The sequence below is a fragment of the Meles meles genome, chromosome 13 (assembly GCF_922984935.1).
Source record: "Meles meles chromosome 13, mMelMel3.1 paternal haplotype, whole genome shotgun sequence".
Taxonomy (NCBI): domain Eukaryota; kingdom Metazoa; phylum Chordata; class Mammalia; order Carnivora; family Mustelidae; genus Meles; species Meles meles.
Window position 1 is genome coordinate 32,985,290 of NC_060078.1, and position 20,593 is coordinate 33,005,882.

The window sequence follows — 20,593 nt, forward strand, 5'->3', positions numbered from 1 at the left end:
TCATTTGAGAAATTAGTTTAAAGAAGGGTGGAGAAAAAGGACAAAAAAAGCTTCTTTTTTTTTTTTCTACTCACGACTACAACTGTCATTCTTTAAAGCCCTAATTCTTTATATTTAAATGTTCATGAATCCCAAAGACTGCAATTCTGAAAGGCCTTTGTGGCTGAAGATGGCTCGAAGAGGAAGAAAAATGAAAAGGTCTACTCAGACACCCTGCCCATCATTTAGTCCAGATTTCTTCATTCTAAGTCTGGGTCAGAGGCCAAAATTGATCTGCCCTAGGGCCCAGCTAACTGTTGGAGAAATCTGGAGAAAGCATCTTTTCTTATCTTGCCCCCTGCTTTCTGTTTCTTGATGATCTCTAGAGACCTGGACTTGAGGGCACAGGGCCCCTTTCCCAAAATGAGAACACCCTGGAGACACATTAATTTCAGCCTGGTTTGGGAAGGACCTGATAAGAAAGGTCATTTTCTCTCTCACCCTCTCCTGGCTCCAATCCCAGTGTGACTCAGGGCTCCCCTGCCTCTTCTCATCTATCCTACAACCAGAACAAAAGATGAATAAAAATTAACCAACCTATTCTTCGTACAGAATGAATTTTGGCAAGAGCTGACTCAAATATTGCGCTCTTCACAGACTGATCGACATGTCCCCTTTTATATTCCCACTGCACCATAAAAATACATCTGGTACTGTACTTAGAACACTGCAAGAATCTGTGGTTCACTTGTCTCATCTTTGTAAGCTTCTTGGGAGAACACTGTTTTGTTCATCTCATTTAGTAAAACTTCTAGAAAGTGCGTATAAGTTTTAAGAGCAGACTCTGAAAGCAGACTGCCTGGAAGAAAATCTCAGCTTCTCTTTGGGCAAGTTACTTAATCTCTTTGTGCTTCAGTTTCCTTGTTTGTTTAGTATTGATAATTATAATACCAACCTCGTAGCTTGTGAAAATTAAATGAAATATTGTACATAAAGCACTTAGAATAGTGCCTGGCTCAATGGTAACCTCTCAAGAAATGTTGGCTAGTATTTTCACTTTACGCAGTATGTACTCAAACCTTGGTTAAAATAGGTCATATTGCTAGAGGTCTATATCCAAGAGTGCTGTGGCTAGAAGGATACGTACAAATTAAACAGTGACTATCAATTCACACAATCATCTTCTTTCATACTACTTCTCATTTCACTATTATTGCATTCAACAGTATTTTAAGAATTCTGTTGCATACAAAACGGGGGGAAAAAAAGTATCACTGCATTCTGAATTCCAAATAACTGACCTATGAACTTTTGATACCTTGGTACACAGCTCACTCATAAATTGAGAAGCATTTGTGTTCTACTAAAAGATGGCTGATAAGACTATATGAATGACATATTGAGGAACAATTTCCAGAGAAAGATCAAATCTTCATGATTTATTTGAGCTCTTTTTGTCTTGCACCCAGTTTAAAATTAACTTAGAATATAAAGTTAAAGATGTTGATGATAGGGGCACCTGGGTGGCTCAGTGGGTTAGGCCTCTGCCTTCAGCTCAGGTCATGGTCTCAGGGTCCTGGGATTGAGCCCTGCATCGGGCTCTCTGCTCAGCAGGGAGCCTACTTCCCGTCCCCCGCCCCCCACCGCTTGCCTCTCTGCGTACTTGTGATCTCTCTCTCTCTCTGTCAAATAAATAAATAAAATCTTAAAAAAAAAAAAATATATATATATATATATTGATGATAGGAAAATCCCGGAGATTTCCCAGCATTGCAAAGGTATCACTAACATACTGACTTTGGAATCCTAAAGCTAGCTGCAAATCAAAGAAAAATATCAATCTCTAACAGTTTTCTGCACTTCAATTACTAATCCAAAAGGTCAGATTCAGAAGTGTCAATCAATGCCTTTTAAAAGTCCTGTCTAAAAGGCTGAGTATAGGTTTTCCAGTGGCCTTGAGCATGTCACTTCCCCCACTCTGAGCCTCTGTCTGTCTCCTCTTCTGTAACTGAGGGGAGAATATGCTCTGTGAGAGCAAGCCAGATAATGATAGAGAAGCTGACAGTGTTTCAGGGTAACAAAGAGCTTTTCATACAGTGGATGTTATTGTTATGCACCTGGTAGGTTTGCCAAAATAAATATCCAATACAGAAGGAAAAAAAAAAAGTCATGTCTAGGGGCGCCTGGGTGGTTCAGTTGGTTAGGTGTATGCCTTCCATTCAGGTCATGATCCTGGGATCCTGGGATCAAGTCCTGCATCGGGCTCTGCTTAGTGCGGACCCTGCTTCTCCTTCTGCCTCTGCCTCTCTTTCTCTGCTTCTCATGAATAAATTAAAAAATCTAAAGGTCATGTCTAGAATCATATATTGTAAGCAACAAAGTATCACTCTCTGCCTAGTTGTGATTTCTCTCTGTCAAATAAATAAAAAATATTAAAAAAAAAAAAAGTGTTGACATCAAGTCATGGGTGACTTATAAATAATTGTTGAAGGCAATTAAACTTTTATTCTATTATTTTTATATATTTCTATTTTTTTAAAATTAATGATCATTTCCTAAAACATCCCTTGGTATCCCAGGCAAAGAAAGACTAGTAGGTTGGATCGATCATGGTTCTAATTCAATTTTTTGAAGATTTTATTTATTTATTTATTTGAGAGAGAGAGAGAGAGAGACAGAACATGCATGTTCTTGCATAAGGAGAGGGGCAAAGGGGGAGGGACAAGCAGACTTACTGCTGAGCATGGTGGCTGATGCAGGGCTCCATCCCAGGACCCTAAGATCATGAACTTAGAGGAAATCATGAACTTAGAGGAAATCGAAAGTTAGACACTTAACTGAGTCACCCAGGCACCCCAACTTGTTATTTTTATAAAAGAAACAGATGCCTGGATTTAAGAAATAAGAAAAGGGATAAAAATAAATAACTTGAAAGAAGAAATAAAAATATTTTATATGGCTAAAGAAATAGATCTCTTTTTTTTAAAATATCTGGGAAAATAATGCTTGCTATGGCCTTTTCTCCTCAGAATTTTATAAGGTGAAGTAGTTCATGTTGGCTAAGTACTTTAAATTTTTTAGAAAACATGAACTAGTAAAATAATTTCATCATTACAACCAAATAGCAAAGTTACAATTTTTCTATAGTGGGGATTATTACCTTAATAGGTTTTTACTTTTTACCTTTAAACATATCATTGGCTCCTTAAGTTATAAATACCTAAAAGAGACAAGTACTATTTAATAACCCATTTAATGATTTTTGGAAATTCAAGCTGAAAACATCTAAGGATGAAATAAGAAACTACAGATTTATTATTGACATTCTACTTTGTATTGGCAAAAGCTGAAGACTAAAATTAAAAGAAACGCCATTGAACATATCTCATTTAGTTCCTTAGACTTAATTAAATCAAGAGTCAATTTTCATCTTTGAGTTTACATAAGAGTTTCTCAGAAGAAAGAACAAGAAACAAAACTGGTATTAGGATAAAAAGCAATCTGATCTGTCAAGGGTCTTCTAGTTCCAGAAAGTGTTTGGTTGAAAGCCTTCTTGCCTTCTGGTCTCCTACTTCAAATCTTTGGGCCAGGAAAAGAGCTGAGGTTTGTCTCTTAATATGGTCCTCCGCATTGGAGCAAGACAGATTTAATTCTACTTTAACACTTTAGAGAGTTGAGTGCAAAGATGTCAGCTTGATGATATAAAGTAGGTGATCTGGAATTTCCTTAGGCATTTTCAATCATGCAGTTGTAGCTATATAAATATGAATTATGTAAGTTAACTCATTTTAAATAATTGAGTTTAATAATTAATAGTTAAATAACTAAATTATATAAGTTATATATGCTTATAGAGCTATAAATTATATTAAGTTATATAACTATAAACTATAGTCATATAATTTTTAAAAAATCTAATATTTAACTTAACCTTCTCTTTTCTTTTTTTGCTCTACTTTTATTGACAAATGAAAATAATTAGCATTGTTCTTTATGCCTCCCTTTTATCTTCCTGACTGAAAGATCTGTTAACTTCAATTTTTTTTCTTGAAGACTGGGAATATAAGACAGACACTATTATTCTTTTTAATTTTTTAAAAAAATATATTTTGGGGGGGGGGATGCCAGAGTGGCTCAATGGGTTAAGCAGCTGTCTTTGGCTCAGGTCATGATCCCAATGTCCTGTCAAGTCCCCCATCAGGCTCCCTGCTCAGTGGGGAGCTCACTTCTTCCTCTCCCTCTGTCACTCCCCTGCTTGTGCTCTCTCTCTCGGTGGTAAAATCTTCAAAAAAAAATTTAAAAAATTAAAAAAATATTTATTTTTTAGAGAGAGATAGCCCATGCACACAAGAGCACTTGTATGTGCCCATGTGAGTAGGGGAGGGGCAGAGGCAGAGAGACTCAAGTGGACTCCCCGCTGAGCTCGGAGCGGAAGCTGGATGCAAGACTCCATCTCAGGACCCATGAAATCATGACCTGAGTTGAGACCAAGAGTCCATCACTTAACCAACTGAGCCACCCAGGCACCCCTCACTGTTATCCTTCGAAGTATATCCAGTTTGCCTTCATATAATTGATACTCATACCTTCTTAAAATGCAATAATCTGATTGGTTATGCAATAAGCACGTGAACCCCAAAACCTATAAAAAAAGGATCATGCTACAGCCTGGAATTTTATTAGATGATGCTCTTTCAGTTTTCTTGTATATTCTGGAGTTGGCTTCTTCCTTCTTGTATAAATTAGCTTTTACTTTTCTTTGATGACATGACAGCTCCTTTTTCCCCTCCCCCCAAATTAAAATTAATTATACTCTTTCAAAGAGTTTTCTATTACCTTTCATTTTTGACTGACATCCTACTTAACTGTAGTCTTCAAGAAATCAATGAATATATTAATTGGAATCAGACTTGGTACCTGTCTCTAAGGAACTCAACTCAATAGTTCTCTGTAGCCTTAGATGGAATTTTTAATAACTTCAAGGTATTTTTTAAAAAGCCAACTGTGTATCCTTAAGTTATTCCTTCAAACCCATGTTTTTTTGAGTTTCCAGATAGAGAAATAAGGGTGTAATAAAATGACCAAAATTAAAAGCATTAAAACATTTATAAAAACCTAACAAGTTAATGATTATAATAAAAATATATTAAACAACTAGCTTAGGTAATATAAACACAAAAGAGGAGTGCATTTCTTTTCAGTTGTAAGACTCAATTTGAGGGGCAAAAGAACTAGGAAAAGATGGTGCTAAAGCAGGTAGACCATAGATATTCAAGAAATTTGGTCTTTTTCTGTTCCTAAAATTCAGAACATTTCCTTTTTCTTTACAGTTCCAAATGAGTCAGGCAAAAAAATCTTGTACTAGACTAAAACTAATAATAATCAAATAAAGAACAAATGATAGTTCTGAAAGACTGAGCTTGAATTCTCACTCTTACCCTTTGATAGCTCTACGACTTTTATCTTTTTGAGTTTCAGTTTCCACATCTGAAACACAGGTATAACACCACTGAACATAACAGGGTTGGCAAGATTTAAAATAAAGGCATGTAGTATTTGTAAGGTGTCTGGCTCATAGTAGGCCCTCAAAAATGTTTATGGACCGTCTTTTCCCCTCTTCCCTGACCCTGCTGGAAATTAAATTTGACAGATAAATAGTATTCTCTTCACTCTCAAAGTTACTGTAATGAGAAAAAGATAGAAATAACTAAATGGGGTGTTTGGGTGGCCTAGTCCACTGAGCATCCAACTCTTGAGTTTCGGCTCAGGTCGTGGCATCGGGCCCTGCGTTAGGCTCTGTGGTCACCATGGAGTCTCCTTCAGACTCTCTCTCTCTCCCTCTGCTGCTGTGACCCCTAAAATAAATAAATAAATCTAAAAAAAAAAAAGACTAAATGGAATAATAACTTTCCCGGATCTGAAAATTTAAAGTAAATAAATTATGAAATAAAACTAGTAAGAGGTAAAAGGGGTGCCTGGATGACTCAATTGTTAAGCGGCTGCCTTCGGCTCGGGTCATGATCCCAGGGTTCTGGAGCCCATGTAGGGCTCCCTGCTCGGCAGGAAGCCTGCTTCTCCCTCTCCCACTTCCTCTGCTTGTGTTCCCTCTCTCGCTGTCTCTGTCAAATAAATAATAAATAAATAAATAAAATCTATTAAAAAATTAGTAAGAGGTAAATAGAATGATGGAATTATAAAAACCCATATGAAAGTTAAGATATTATTAATCACATCCATTTTCCTCTTGGCTATGATTATGAGATCATGTTTCATATTCAGTGAAGGGAGAAACTAACCAAGCTTTGAAAAGTGATATCAAAAGTGTTTCATAAAAACAAAAATTTGCTTCCATTTTACAGAAGTTCTATCAATAAAAGTATTTCAAGAAAGGGCCTTTCAGTCATTCGAGATGACCCATTTACGTGCATCATATATGCCAACTGCCATACTAAGGGGCAGAGGATATACAGAGAAGATAAAAATACTATTAAAAGTATAGAACAGGTCATGTGGCATCAGGCATATCACTGTATTAGTCTGCTAGGGCTGCCATAACAAAATACCTAGAGCTCGGTGACAAACAACAGAAATTTATTTTTTCACAGTTCTGGAGGCTGCAGGTCTAAGATCAAGGCATAGGCAGAGCAGGTTTCTTCTGTGGCTTCTCTCCTTGCCTTGCAGTTGGCTACCCTCTTGCTGTCTATTCACATGGCTGTCCCTCTGTGCATGGCACCACTGGTCTCTGTGTCCCTAAATTTCCTTTTCTTACAAAGACACGGGCAGAACTGGGTTAGGACCCACTCTAATGGCCTCATTTCAACTCAATCACCTCTTTAAGGACTTTATTTCCAAATATGGTCAGATACTACAGTACTGGGGGTAAGGGCTTCAAAATAAAAATTCTGGGGGAACAGAATCCAGTGCATAAGAAACATGATTAACCACTGCCCTGTTTTACAAATGTGGAGCTAGGCTCTAAGAGAGTAAATAACTCAACAAATGTCACATAGCCAGTAAGTGGTGGAAACAAAATTTTAACTCAGGTCTCATTATGAGAGCACCAAAGGTGTGTATTTTTCTTTTAGTCACACACCTCCTCAGAGAATTACAAATCTGATTGGAAAGACAAAGCACCGATTCATGAAATTATAAAATATGGGGGTTAGTGATAAAGAGGCATTTATTCACTGGACTTGTACCATCACATGGAAAGAATGGATTCAGGACTAATAGACATTTATAGAATATTTATTACATGTTAGGCTGGGCTCTTTCACAAGAGTCTACTGATGGCCTTTCATGAGGAATTGCTGAATGGCAAGGAATAGTTTTTGGTAGTCTTGGAGCAAAGCCAGTGTCAAAATACAAAAGAGCTTTCTGTAGTAAGTTATCTTACACACAACTGTCTTTCAGATCTTTTTTTCCCTGCACTTGAGTGTAGGCTCTGTGCTGGTCCACATGTATGAAACCCCTAATCTGCTTGATAATATTCTACCTCATTGATAATCTACCTCATTGACAATCTTAGGGGGCTTCCAACTCTATAGCATCTCAAAGTGAAAGACAGAAAAGTCCCCTGCTGTGTCTCTTAAGAGTCCCACCTGTGTGTCCATGAATGAGTGTCAGGCTAGACTGTGTGTAAATATATATGTGTGTGTGAGTGTGTGTGTGTGTGTATACACACACACACACATATGCATATACATACACACACATACATAGCACTAACTATTTATTATAGGGGCCAAGAACTGCCCTCAAGAAGTCTGATAATTGGGGCGCCTGGGTGGCTCAGTGGATTAAGCTGCTGCCTTCGGCTCAGGTCATGATCTCAGGGTCCTGGGATCGAGCCCCGCATCGGGCTCTCTGCTCCGCGGGGAGCCTGCTTCCTCCTCTCTCTCTGCCTGCCTCTCTGCCTGCTTGTGATCTCTCTCTCTGTCAAATAAATAAAATCTTAAAAAAAAAAAAAAAAAAAAAAGAAGTCTGATAATTTGGGCACCTGGGTGGCTCAGTGGGTTAAGCCACTGCCTTCGGCTCAGGTCATGATCTCAGGGTCCTGGGATTGAGTCCCACATTGGGCTCTCTGCTCTCTGCTCGGCAGGGAGCCTGCTTCCCTCTCTCTTTCTCTCTGCCTGCTTCTCTGCCTGCTTGTGATCTCTCTCTCTCTCTCTCTCGCTGTCAAATAAATAAATAAATAAATAAAATCTTTAAAAAAAAAAAAAAGAAGTCTGATAATTTGGGGGGCGCCTGGGTGGCTCAGTGGGTTAAAGCCTCTGCCTTCGGTTCACATCATGGTCTCAGGGTCCTGGGATTGAACCCTGCACTGGGCTCTCTGCTCAGCAGGGAGCCTGCTTCCTCCTCTCTCTCTGCCTGCTTCTCTGCCTACTTTCGATCTCTCTGTCAAATAAATAAATAAAATCTTAAAAAAAAAAGTCTGATATTTTTTTTTTTGAGGTAAGTTCTTTGGATATCAATTATACCATTTTCAGAAAACAAGTACAAAAGCACATTTCAAAGTTTGATTTGATTTTTAGTATTATCCATACTTCTTTCCTAGAGTAGGGACATTCAGTGGTGCTCTTACCAATAATGAGAATTCAGTTGTGATTTTTCAAACTGTCTCAATGGAGTTAAGTGGGTGGAAGAGGTGGGAGTACCTTATCGGAATCTTGGAGAAAAATGGAAAAGCAGATAAAGAATGTACATAGTTTAAAAAACAAAGCAGTGCTTTTCTCCAGTAATGTTTTCAAATTTCAAATAATATTAAAAATGTTTAAAAAAAAGAAGTTGAGAAACACCAAGGTGTGGGAATTTTTAAAACTCTGAAGATCAGATTTCATTTTTTTCCAGGAAAAAAAGTGCATTAGGAGGCATTTAGTGAATGTTCTGAATATAATAGACTTAGTAGCCAATTAACCCAAAATACACTTAATTCACTAAATATACACATAGAGAAAGGCAATGCTCTCACAGAGTTGTGTCTAGGAAGTCAACAGCATGATGGTCTAAACTGTAGGTGGAAAACTAAATCTCCAAACACAATATGACATTTCTGCAACTCTGAGCACGGATATTTTTATTCAGCCATTTTTGTGTTTCTAGTTGTTTTTTGCTTTGTAAACTTTCAAAGAAAGATCTACTTATTATCCCCCCTCAACTCTACCTCCCAGTGCCTTCTATGAAATAAACATAAAACTGGGATACATGCTCAAATTGAGAAATGCTCTTACCCCTGAATTTCTTTTTCCTCAAGCTGAGAATCCCAAGACAACTAAGATTTTCAATTTAGGCTTTTTTGGTTTTCAGTCCCAGAACCACCTACCTCCAAACATCTTCACAGAACATAGTATTTCCTATCTGCTGTCAGGTTCAAACCAATCAGTTCTCACAGCTGGAGACAGACTGAAAGAATGTCTATAGTGCATGCCCTCCCCACCCAGCGGCTCTATGTGCTTCCATGATGCCCTGTTCCTCTGAAGTCCAAGGAATACCTACCTCTAATTTCAGAACATCATGTTGAAGTTTACGCTGAAATTCAAGGAAGTTTTTGATTGTCAGCTTCCCCTTAAGATCAGCTCCAAAGAAGTAGGTCGTGAGGGCTGAACACAAGCCAGACTTGAGGGTGTTACCAGTAGTAGGACGATCTCTGTGACGCATACCCATACTGGTTTGGGAGCGAATGATGCTCTGAACCTGTAAGAGAAGCAAAGCCCCATTCAGAAAAACATTACAAAGTACAAAACTATAAAAAAGTAAGAACAATAACTGACTACTGATTATTTATTATTTGCCTACACTGTGCTACAATTCTCTTTTAATGCTCACAATCCTATTAAGTCTTATGACGGTCCTCATTTTACAGATGAGGAATTTGAGGCACAGTGTTTAATAACTTGCTCAAGGGCAAGTAGCTAGCAAGTAGCAGAACCAGGATTTTAACAGACACCTGACACCTTTGTAACTGAGACGCTCTTAAAAATCTCTTTCAGAAAAGAGCATGCATTTGTTTTTGAGGCTCAAAACCTCTCACAAAACACCAAAATAAGCATCAACCTCTCAGTAATACATTCCATATCTGAGGAGACTTTTCACACTTTTCATACTTCTAACTACTGACTCTCTAGTTATGACAAGAGGTAGTATAGCTATAGGCAAATATGACATCTAAGAGAGAGAGCACATTTATTAGAATGACAAATTTTTAAAATAGATTTTATTTATTTATTTGAGAGAGAGAGAAAGAGCATGAGAGGGAGGAGGGGCAAAGCGAGAAGCAGACTCCGCTGACACTCAACGGACGGAGACTACCCAGGTGCCCCTAGAATAATAAATTAAATACAAAGTTTGTATGAAATAATTCCCCAAGAAAAGTTGGGAAATTAATTTAGTCCTTGAGAGGTTTTATTTTTATTTTTATTTTTTAAAAAGATTTATTTATTTGAAAGGTGCCTGGGTGACTCAGTCAGTTGAGGTTGAGTGTCTGCCTTTGGCTCGGGTCATGATCCCGGCGTCCTGGGACTGATTCCTGCATCAGGCTCCCTGCTCAGTGGGGAACCTGCTTCTCTTTCTCCCTCTGCCACTAGTGCTCGTTCTCTCTCTCTCTCAAAGATAAATTTTTAAAATCTTTAATTAAAAAAAAGTTTACAAAAGATTTATTTATTTGAGAGAGAGAGAGGGAGAAAGCATGCATACAAGTCAGGGGAGAAGCAGAAGGAGAGAGAATCTCAAGCTTGACTCCCCCATGAGTGGGGAGCCCCATGCTGGGCTTGATCTCAGGACCTATGAGATCATGATTTGAATCAAAATAAAGAATCAGACTCAACCGACTGAGCCACCCAGGCACTGCCTTTGAGAACTATTTATTTATTTATTTATTTGACAGTGAGAGAGAGAGAGAGAGATCACAAGTAGGCAGAGAGGCAGGCAGAGAGAGAGGAAGAAGTAGGCTCCCCGCTGAGCAGAGAGCCTGATGTGGGGCTCAATCCCAGGACCCTGAGATCATGACCCGAGTTGAAGGCAGAGGCTTAACCCACTGAGCCACCCAGGGGCCCCTTTTGAGAACTTTTAAATGAACTTTTTGAGAAAGGATGTTTTTTTTTTTTAATATTTTATTTATTTGATAGACAGAAATCACAAGTAGGCAGAGTGGCAGGCAGAGAGAGAGGGGGAAGCAGGTTCCCCGCTGAGCAGAGAGCCCGATGCAGGGTTCGATCCCAGGACCCCGAGATCATGACCTGAGCCGAAGGCAGAGGCTTAACTCACTGAGCCACCCAGGTGCTCCGAGAAAGGATAAGTTTTAGAACTAGCAACTATGGCCTAACTATACAAATGAGCTTTTGAAGCAAGTCTATGACTACTGTAGCATTTTTTTTTTACTAGTTCCTGCAATCTTTTCTACCTCTTTAGAATCTAAAAAAGCAATTATTCAGAATAATTAAAATTGGGATATGTAAAGATAAATAAGGAAGGTCTGTTATATAAATAAACAATACAGAAAGCTTTGTAGGTAATTTTTTTTTTAAAGATTTTATTCATTTATTTGACAGACAGAGGTCACAAGTAGGCAGAGAGGCAGGCAGAGAGAGAGGGGGAAGCAGGCTCACCACTCAGTAGAGCCCAATGCGGGGCTCGATCCCAAGACCCTGGAATCATGACCCACGCTGAAGGCAGAGGCTTTAACCCACTGAGCCACCCAGGCGCCCCTGTAGGTAATGATTTTTAAATTGCCAAATTAGAAAAGCATAACACTTAGAAATTTAAGAGCTGTAACAACAGATTTACCTTAATTAAATGTATCATGTATTTCATTTTTTACCTGTGACCATAAAGAAGATTTAAGTTAAGTCTATGGCTGTATAAACAGTGGAGTAGTATAATGGAAAGACATGAGACAAGGGGTCAGGAGACATGAGGTCTGACTATTGTTCTGAGAAAGAATTTATGAGAGCAGAATTTATGCAGGTCAGTGAAACTCTATGGGCCTTACTTGTCTCACTAGAAAAGTCACAGAGTATATTATCTTTAAATCTCCTTGTAATTCTAGGTTAGTATCATACTTGGTTTTGACATGATATCTTCGGGGTCCACATTTTATTGTGGTAATAAGATAAGTTGAATTTGTTTCTTATGTACACAGAGATTTGAAAGACAGATATTCAATGGATTTTTTAAATTCTTTAGGTTGAGGATTTTTAGACTTTAAACTGAATACAGGGGATGTCTGGGTAGCACAGTTGGTTAAGCATCTACCTTCTGCTCAGGTCATGATCCCAGGGTCCTGGGATTGAGTCCCACACTGGGTTCCTTGCTCAGCAGGGAGCCTGCTTCTCCCTCTGCCTGCCACTCCCCATTTGTGTATGGTCTCTCCCTCTCTCAGACAAATAAATAAATAAAAATCCTTTAAAAAAAGGACTTTAATAATTAAATTGAATACAGGATAATCAGAACATTTTTTTGTTGTTGTTTTGAACATAATACACAATTCATTTTATCTGCTTAACTGTGAGTACTCTGTGAGGGCTCTGTGAGAAGAATTTTCACTAACAGTGAACCAGTACTGAGAACCTATGATTTATGTTTTGCCTGTGGCTGAAAATATTGCAGCTTATATCCTTCCTATGGTGGAAACCGTGTGTTAAGCTTCAAGTGTGTGGTGCTGGGAATGTGTGTGGGTAAGTGACTGGGAAAAAGAGTTTAGGGAAAATTAACTAACTCATGCTATATGGTCTTCATTAGTGATTAATAATCACATAGTCTCAATACTACTGCATTATATAGAAACTACTATTTATAATAGGCATTCTTTTAAAACTTTGAGAAGTATCTTTTTTTTTAAGATTTTATTTATTTATTTGACAGAGAGAGAGAGCAAGAGAGGGAACACAAGCAGGGGGAGTTGGAGAGGGAGAAGCAGGCTTCCCACTGAGCAGGGAGCCTGATGTGGGGCTTGATCCCAGTACAGTGAGATCATGATCTGAGCTGAAGGCAGACGTTTAATGACTGAGCCACACAGGTGCCCCTCTTTTTTTTTTTTTTTTTTTTAAGATTTTATTATTTGAGAGAAAGATAGCATGCATGAACACAAGTGGAGAGGAAGCAGAGGGTGAGGGAGAAGCAGGGAGCCTGACAAAAGGCTCAATTCTGAGACCTGGGATCATGACCTGAGCCAAAGGCAGACGCTTAACCAATGAGTCACCCAGGAACCCCAATATTTTCTTAAAATATTTTATGTAGATAATTTGTTAAGGGTATAACATGAGAATCAATCAAAACATCAACTCAACTAGTCATGTGAATGCTTACTACATGCTTTATGCTGTGGAGAAAATCAAAAGAAATATAAAACAAGATTTCTGAAATAAAATTTCATTCTTCTATCTCAAAAATGAGTTATTATTTCTCATACTTTCATACTAAAAAAACATTTTCTGTCATGGCATTGGGTGAAAGGAGCCCAAACAGTTATGAGGGTTGTTTTTTGTTTTTTTTAAATTATCTTTTGCTACGATCTTTTGCTTTGATCTGCTATGAAATGGGTTAGAGAAAGGATCTGTGTGATAGAAAGGTCAGAGAAAACTCACAGAGTATTAACAGTAGATTAATGCCTTTTAGTAATATGTTTATGCATGATCAAAGTGATTTTAGAAAAAGATGAATCAAGGAATTAGCTATTAGTTTGCTTCATGCAACATTAACTTTGAAATATGTGAGGTCCTCTTCCTGCTTCTGTTTAACTTTTTTTTATAAGCTTGATGAATACACTGTCAAGAAAACACCTGTTTACCTGGGAAGTAAGTGCAAAGTTTGAATGTTTGGAAGCCTAGAGCACTGTCAACTTAATAAATTCTTATATTTCCCAAGAATGTAAAATGTATAAAGATGAAGCAGAGAAACGTCTAAAGAGAGCCATTTGTTCATTAGCTACCTTATAATTATTTTTTTGTTTTTGGTCTAAAAGGCTTTTTACATCAAGATTCCTTGTGGTCAATATTAGATGTTGTATCAGTTTAATGTGCCCAATTATCAAGGGATCATATTAGATGAAATAGCACTCCCTTCTCTAACATCTGAATAGACATTTTCCCAAAGAAGACATAGAGATGGTCAACAGGTATGTGAAAAGTGCTCAATGTCACTCATCATCAGGAAAATGAAAATCAAAATTACAATGAAATAACCCCCCACACCTGGTAGAATGGCTATTATCAAAAGGACAAAAAATAACAAATGTTGGATAGGATGTGGAGAAAAGGGAACCCTTGTGTACTATTGCTGGGAAGTAAATTGATGTGGTCACTATGGAAAACAGTATGGAGGTTCCCCTGAAAATTAAAAACAGAACTACCATATGATCCAGCAATTTCATTTCTGGGCATTTATAAGAAGGCAACAAAATCACTATTGCAAAGAGATATCTGCACCCATCCATGTTCATTGCAATATTATTTATAATAGCCAAGATATGGGAACATCAGTATCCACCAATGGACGGCTGGATGAAGAAAATACATGCATTATGTATGTGTATATATATGATGGAATATTATTCAGCCATAAAAAAAGAAGACAATTCTGCCATTTGTGATAACATGGATGGACCTTAAGGGCATTACGCTACATGAAATAAGTCAGAAAGAGAAAGACAAATACTGTATGATTTCACTTATATATGGAATCTTAAAAAAAAAAAAGGCCTAACTCATGCATACAGAGAATATTGTTGGTTCACAGAGAAGGGGGGATCCCCATGGGTGAAGGTCATCTAAAGGTGTAAACTTCTAGTTATAAGATAAATAAGTCCTGGGGATGTAATGTAGAGTATGGTGATTATAGTTCACTGTATTGTACTGTAAATTTGAAAGTTAAGAGAGTAGATCTTAAAAATTTTCATCAAAAGGAAAAAATTTGTAACTGTGTGGTAATAGATGTTAACTAAGCTTATTGTGGTAACCACTTTGCAATATATTCACAGATCACATCATTATGTTGTACACCTAAAACTAATACAATGTTATTAGTTATTAATGATACCTATAATTAGCCTCAATAATAATACCTCAATAATAAATAATAATAATAATACCTCAATAAAAGTAAAATTAAGTAGTTTTATATAAAATAAAATCCAGGAATGAGTTGAATATGTGATGGGGATTAAAGATGTACTTGTGATGAACACAGGGTGAAATATGGAAGTGTTCAATCACTATACTGTACACCTGAAACTAATATATCATACATTAACTGGAATTAAAATAAAAACTTAAAAAAAAAAAAAAAGAAAAGTGGGGGCAGCAGGAGGAAATTCAGTGTTTTTAAAGTCCAAATGAATATAAAATTACCCCTCTTCTCCCCTAGATAAAATAAACTTTTAAAAATACCAAAATATAAATAAAATCTTAAAAAAAAAACAACTTTAAAAATACCAAAATAAGTTCTACATGTAATGATTTGATGCCACCTGTCAATATCAGGAAAGTGCAGGATTATGGAAAAGTGAAGGTATTTGATGGAAACAGGGTGCAGATTTGAATAAATGTCTCCAGGTATTCAAAAATATTTGTCTCTGTGGATTTCTTATTTAAAGATGTACTGTACTTCATACTTTCTCCAATTTCCTTTTTGCTACATTCCTTATTTTAAATACAAAATGCTTTCTCCCATATATCCATATATATTTTGTCAGTCTGAGAATCATAAACATTCCATCTACAGAGGTCTCATGGTCCACCAACGATAGAAGTTTTATGGAAATGTAATCTCTTCCTAGGATTCATCAGAAACTGTACACATCTCTGGCTTGGACCTCCTACAGATACCTCCTATCATTTTTCCTTCTTTTATAGAAATTCTTTCAGAACATCCTTATATTCTGAACTATCTGGCAGAAAGGAGCTGTTTAATAAACACTGACTAAACATATGATTGAATAGCCATAATTTTTCCTCTCAGCATCATAGTCTAATCCATGTTGGAGAATCAGAACTTTGACCTTAATCATACGCTCAAGTAATTCCTTATATTTAGAGTAAAAACAAACAAAACCCGCTTGTTAAAAATAAGGATTTTTTTTTAATGACATATTAGGTACTTCAAAAATTGTACAGCATCTGAGTATGCTGATCAAGACCAGAATAATTCCAAGATACATGAAAATGTATTAAATATTATTGTACTTAAAGAAACTTTCCAGGACAACTTGCCTGTTCAAATTCCTCCATGTCTACTTCTCCATCTCCATTCAAGTCAAACATCTTAAAGGCGATTTCAAAATTTCTCTGAGGAGCTGCAAGTAGAAAGGAAGGAAAGGATAGGAGAGAAGGAGAAGGAGTGGGGGAGAAAGAAAAGTATTTAGACGGCATTGACTAAAAATAAAAAATCATCCCTTTAAGAAAAACAGATGGTTAGACACAAAGTATTATCAAGTCACAGAATGCCACTCTATTTATCTAGATTAATATGTAGTGATACTCTTAAAACCAAAAGAGAAACTTGACTATGGCCAGTAAAGCCATATAGCACTTGCCTCTTGAGTTTCAACACTAATCTCCTAATCTTCTAAATACTTCTGCTTTGCTTTATTAGAAACCATCCTCTTAACTCTGTATTAATGTTGTGCTATTACTTAAATATAGCTTTATTTATCTGGGCATGAAAAGTCTGCTTGGAGTGAGACATACTGCTGCAAAGAGGCTGAAACTCTAAGCCTTCGTCTTGCCTTTTAAAAACCAGCTAGGTTTGGGGGCACCTGGATGGCTTAGTCAGTTGAGCATCCGGCTCTTGGTTTTGGCTCAGATTGTGATTTCTGGGTTGTGGGACTGGACTGCATCGGATTCCAGGCTCAGTTGGGAGTCTGCTTCTCTCCTTCTCCTTCTGTCCCTTTCCCCTCTCTATTTCTCTTTCTCTGTCTCTCTGTCTCTCTCTCTCACACACACACACTCCCTCTTTCTAAAATACATAAATATATCTTTAAAAAAAAAACCCAGCTAGATTTCTACTTTGGTCTTTCTAGTCTCTCCATTTTTAAGTGCAATCAGGAGTTCAGCAGATGTCATTCAGCCATCAGGTTACTATCTATAGGCAGAAAAGCATACTGGTAGTTACACAGCCTCCTACTTCAACCATGTCAGCTGGGTACACAAATTACTGAGCAAAGTATATGTAAATGCTAAAATAAAGCTGAGTTTAAAAATAAAGAGAAAAATGCAAAGCTTGAGAAGATGCATGTATATATTTTCTTTCCCTTAACTGAATGGTAAAAACTCTTCAAGATGTCTTAGAGTTCCTAGATCAAGCAGTATACTATAAATATAATTAATATACTTGTATATTAGAATAAAATGTAATGTCCCTTCTTCCTTACCATGCTAAATATTCTGGTAAAGAAAACAAAGTTATTTACTTCTTTCCTTTGGTACTTCAAATTTATATAGCTGTGGAGAATAAACCAAAATAAAACATCCTATATATGCTAATACTATTGAATTAAATTTTCAGTTAACACAACTTTTATTTAAAAATTTAAAGATTATATGTAGACAAAAAAAGTAAAAAAGGCTTAGCACATTATCCACAGTTACAGAGAATCCATAGTCCCATCTTGCTCATGAATTTGTCAGTAGTAATACCTTGTAGGGTTAAATTCCACTTTCGGCCAGCTAGCCAGCAGCTAGGCTGGTGAGCTCCTGGTTTTTAGTGGCCTGGGTGAATCACATATGTGCTTGTCAGCTTCCAAGTGCCTGGCTTACTTGATAATGGCTTCCAACGGGTTTGTGCTTCTTTATGTCACAAGTACAATTGTTGCAAAGGATATAGCTGGGGAATTAGATTTTTGTATACTTACTGTCACTTCTTTAGTTTTTCCTACTTGTCTGGGTGCTTTTACTGAAGAGTTACTATGCCAAGCATTGAGCTCGATAATTTAAAGCTTGATAATTATCTGATTTTGTATGCTTAACCCTGAAAAGCCATACATGACTAGCTCAAAATTGCATAGATAGTATGTGGCAGAAATGGTAGGTGAAACTAGATCAACGATGACTCCAAAGATAATAAACTTTTTCATTATGCTCCATGGCATCCAATAGTAAGACAGTGGTTCTGAACAATAACAAACACATACTCTATTCTGGTATGTTTTAACCTAGAAAAACAAAAAACAAAACATGACTCACTGATTACATCAGTCTCTGCAATAGCTGAATTCCAAGCTGTTTATTTCAAGGACATAGCTGCCGTAAGAGAAACATTGCATATGCCACGTTCATACGTTAGAACTGGCTGCACTAACTGAAAACCCACAAGCAACATTAGATTCTCAGGTTTGTCACCTGTTTTTAAGGATTCTGAAAATGAATTGCTTTAGGCAGGTATGTATTCCCCTATTCTTCCCTACTGTCTTACACGTGGACCACTTCATTCAAATACATTACTTGCCTATTCCTGTAGATACCTGAGATTATAACAACTGCAGAAAATATGAAGCTGCTGGAAGTTTTCAGTGGGGGAGTAGCACCATCAAACAGGCATTGTAAATTATTTCTCTGGCTACAACGTGAATTGAAGGATGAGCTGGAAAAGAAGAACCAGCTTCAGAGATCACACAAGCTCTCGTAAAGGTTGAAAATGTGAACTGAGGTGATGGCAGTGGTAATTGAGAGGAAGAAACACATTTGGAAAAAGGAGGTGGAATTATGCAAGTTAATGATTAATTAGCTGTGAAGAGTTGAGAGTAAAAAAGGCTGACAGCATGACTGCCTTAGGCTACTGGGTAGCTTGCATGTTATTAACCAAGAGCTAAAACAGATGCAAAAGGTTTGAGAAATAAAAGGAATTCAGAGCCGACCTGCTGAATTAAGGGGTCCACAGCCTGTTCAGATGAAAACGCTGAGAGAGTGGGAAACAAGGGTCTATAGGTTCAACAAGAGGGTTGAAAGCTGGCAGTTGTGGGCACAAAGAGCCTGAAGTGGGGGTGCCCACAGAGAAATGAAGGGTTGAGGAGAAGGCGGAGGGAAGGATAGAGTGTAGCTGGAATGCCAATATTTAGGGTAAAAGGAAGGAGAAAGGAAGCAGTGACAGAGGACACGGCATCAGGAGGAATATAGACCTAATGAACAGAAATAGGGAAAAACTTGGCAAGAGCCAGTAACTATGTTGAATTAAAGCTCAAGAATTAAAGCAGCATTCCCATTCCCTAGCTCTACTGATTACAGAGGGTGCACAGAGTGCTTAAAATTTTAGCTTTATCATCATCTTTCATTCTTACTGTCCTGTGAGTTTTGTGAAGGCACAGTCATCATTTAAATGATGTAATGAGTTATTTCAGCAAATCATAGTTTATATGGCTTCCTACAACTAAGGTTAAATTAATTTTACCAAACAAAGCACATCCTGTACTTTCTTGAGCTTTCTATATCTCTTGATCCTGGCTTACTTTCAAACACAGGATTTGCTTTATATGGAGCTCTGCAGAGCATTCATTGAAGTATGTGTACAGACACTACTCCAGAGGCTGAGCTTCTAGAGCACCGGCCACGAAAAGACAAGTCAGGGCAGCGGCTTTGTGCACTCTCAGTTAGGCCTTAACCAGTCTATCAGGAAAGGTCCTTATAGGAGTAGTTCTCTCAGCCTATTTAGTCTTCATCTGCTGATCATGTTCTCTTGTACTTCCCTGTCTCCCTTTAAATGTAGGCTTCAGGATAACAAATATATTCACTTTTTTTCTTCAAGATTTATTTATTTATTTGAGAGAGAGGGAGAGAGCAGGGGGAAGGGCAGAGGGAGAGAATCCTGAAGCAAACTCCCTGCTGAGCATGGAGCCCGATGTGGGGCTCGATCCCAGGAACCCTGAGATCATGACCTGAGCTAAAATCAAGAGTTGGGTGCTCAACCAACTGAGCCACGCAGGTATCCCTCAGTGTAATTTTTAAATCTAGCTGTTCTGGAAAGCTTTAAGGTGTCCAGGGTTTCTGCTAACTCACAACCCATTTCCACAGAAAGGAACTGAGAGAGGAATTCTTTTGAATCCCAGGCTACTTAGACAGTGAACAGTGAAGTTTTCCCCAACTGTGTTGACGACATAATCTACCTCCTATACAATGATTTCCAAAATGATAGCATATGTTGGAACTGATTAAAACAGCAAGATTCTAATCAAAGTTCATTACTGTACAACTTTAACTTAGAATTCCAAGACCAGGGGGCGCCTGGGTGGCTCAGTGGGTTAAGCCGCTGCCTTCGGCTCAGGTCATGATCTCAGGGTCCTGGGATCGAGTCCCACATCGGGCTCTCTGCTCAGCGGCGAGCCTGCTTCCCTCTCTCTCTCTCTGCCTGCCTCTCTGTCTACTTGTGATCTCTCTCTGTCAAATAAATAAATAAAATCTTTAAAAAAAAAAAAAAAGAATTCCAAGACCATCTCTGGTACTAGGAAATGGAGATGCATTAGGTCTGTTCTAGTCTAGAATCTGTATTTATATTATTCAATCATTAACAGTAGTGATAACAATAATGACTCTAGATTGGAAGCACAGCAGATTTTTCTGCTTCCTTTCAGTAATAAGAAAAAAGCAGCATCTTTGTCTATGTGTAGTAAATCAAATAATCACAGCAACAACAC

The 20,593-nt window shown here is 37.6% G+C and overlaps 1 protein-coding gene across 4 annotated transcripts in view; it reads right to left on the reverse strand.

Moving 5' to 3' along the window:
* The window catches only part of MICU1 (mitochondrial calcium uptake 1), a 230,453-nt gene that overhangs the window by 60,657 nt on the left and 149,203 nt on the right, over positions 1-20,593 (reverse strand). For all 4 annotated transcript variants that reach the window (XM_046026571.1, XM_046026570.1, XM_046026569.1 and 1 more), the window contains 2 exons: positions 16,182-16,264; positions 9,475-9,672 (listed from right to left, as the gene is read on the reverse strand). In XM_046026571.1, coding sequence (XP_045882527.1) covers positions 9,475-9,672; positions 16,182-16,264 — 281 coding nt within the window. The remainder of the gene's footprint in view (positions 1-9,474; positions 9,673-16,181; positions 16,265-20,593) is intronic.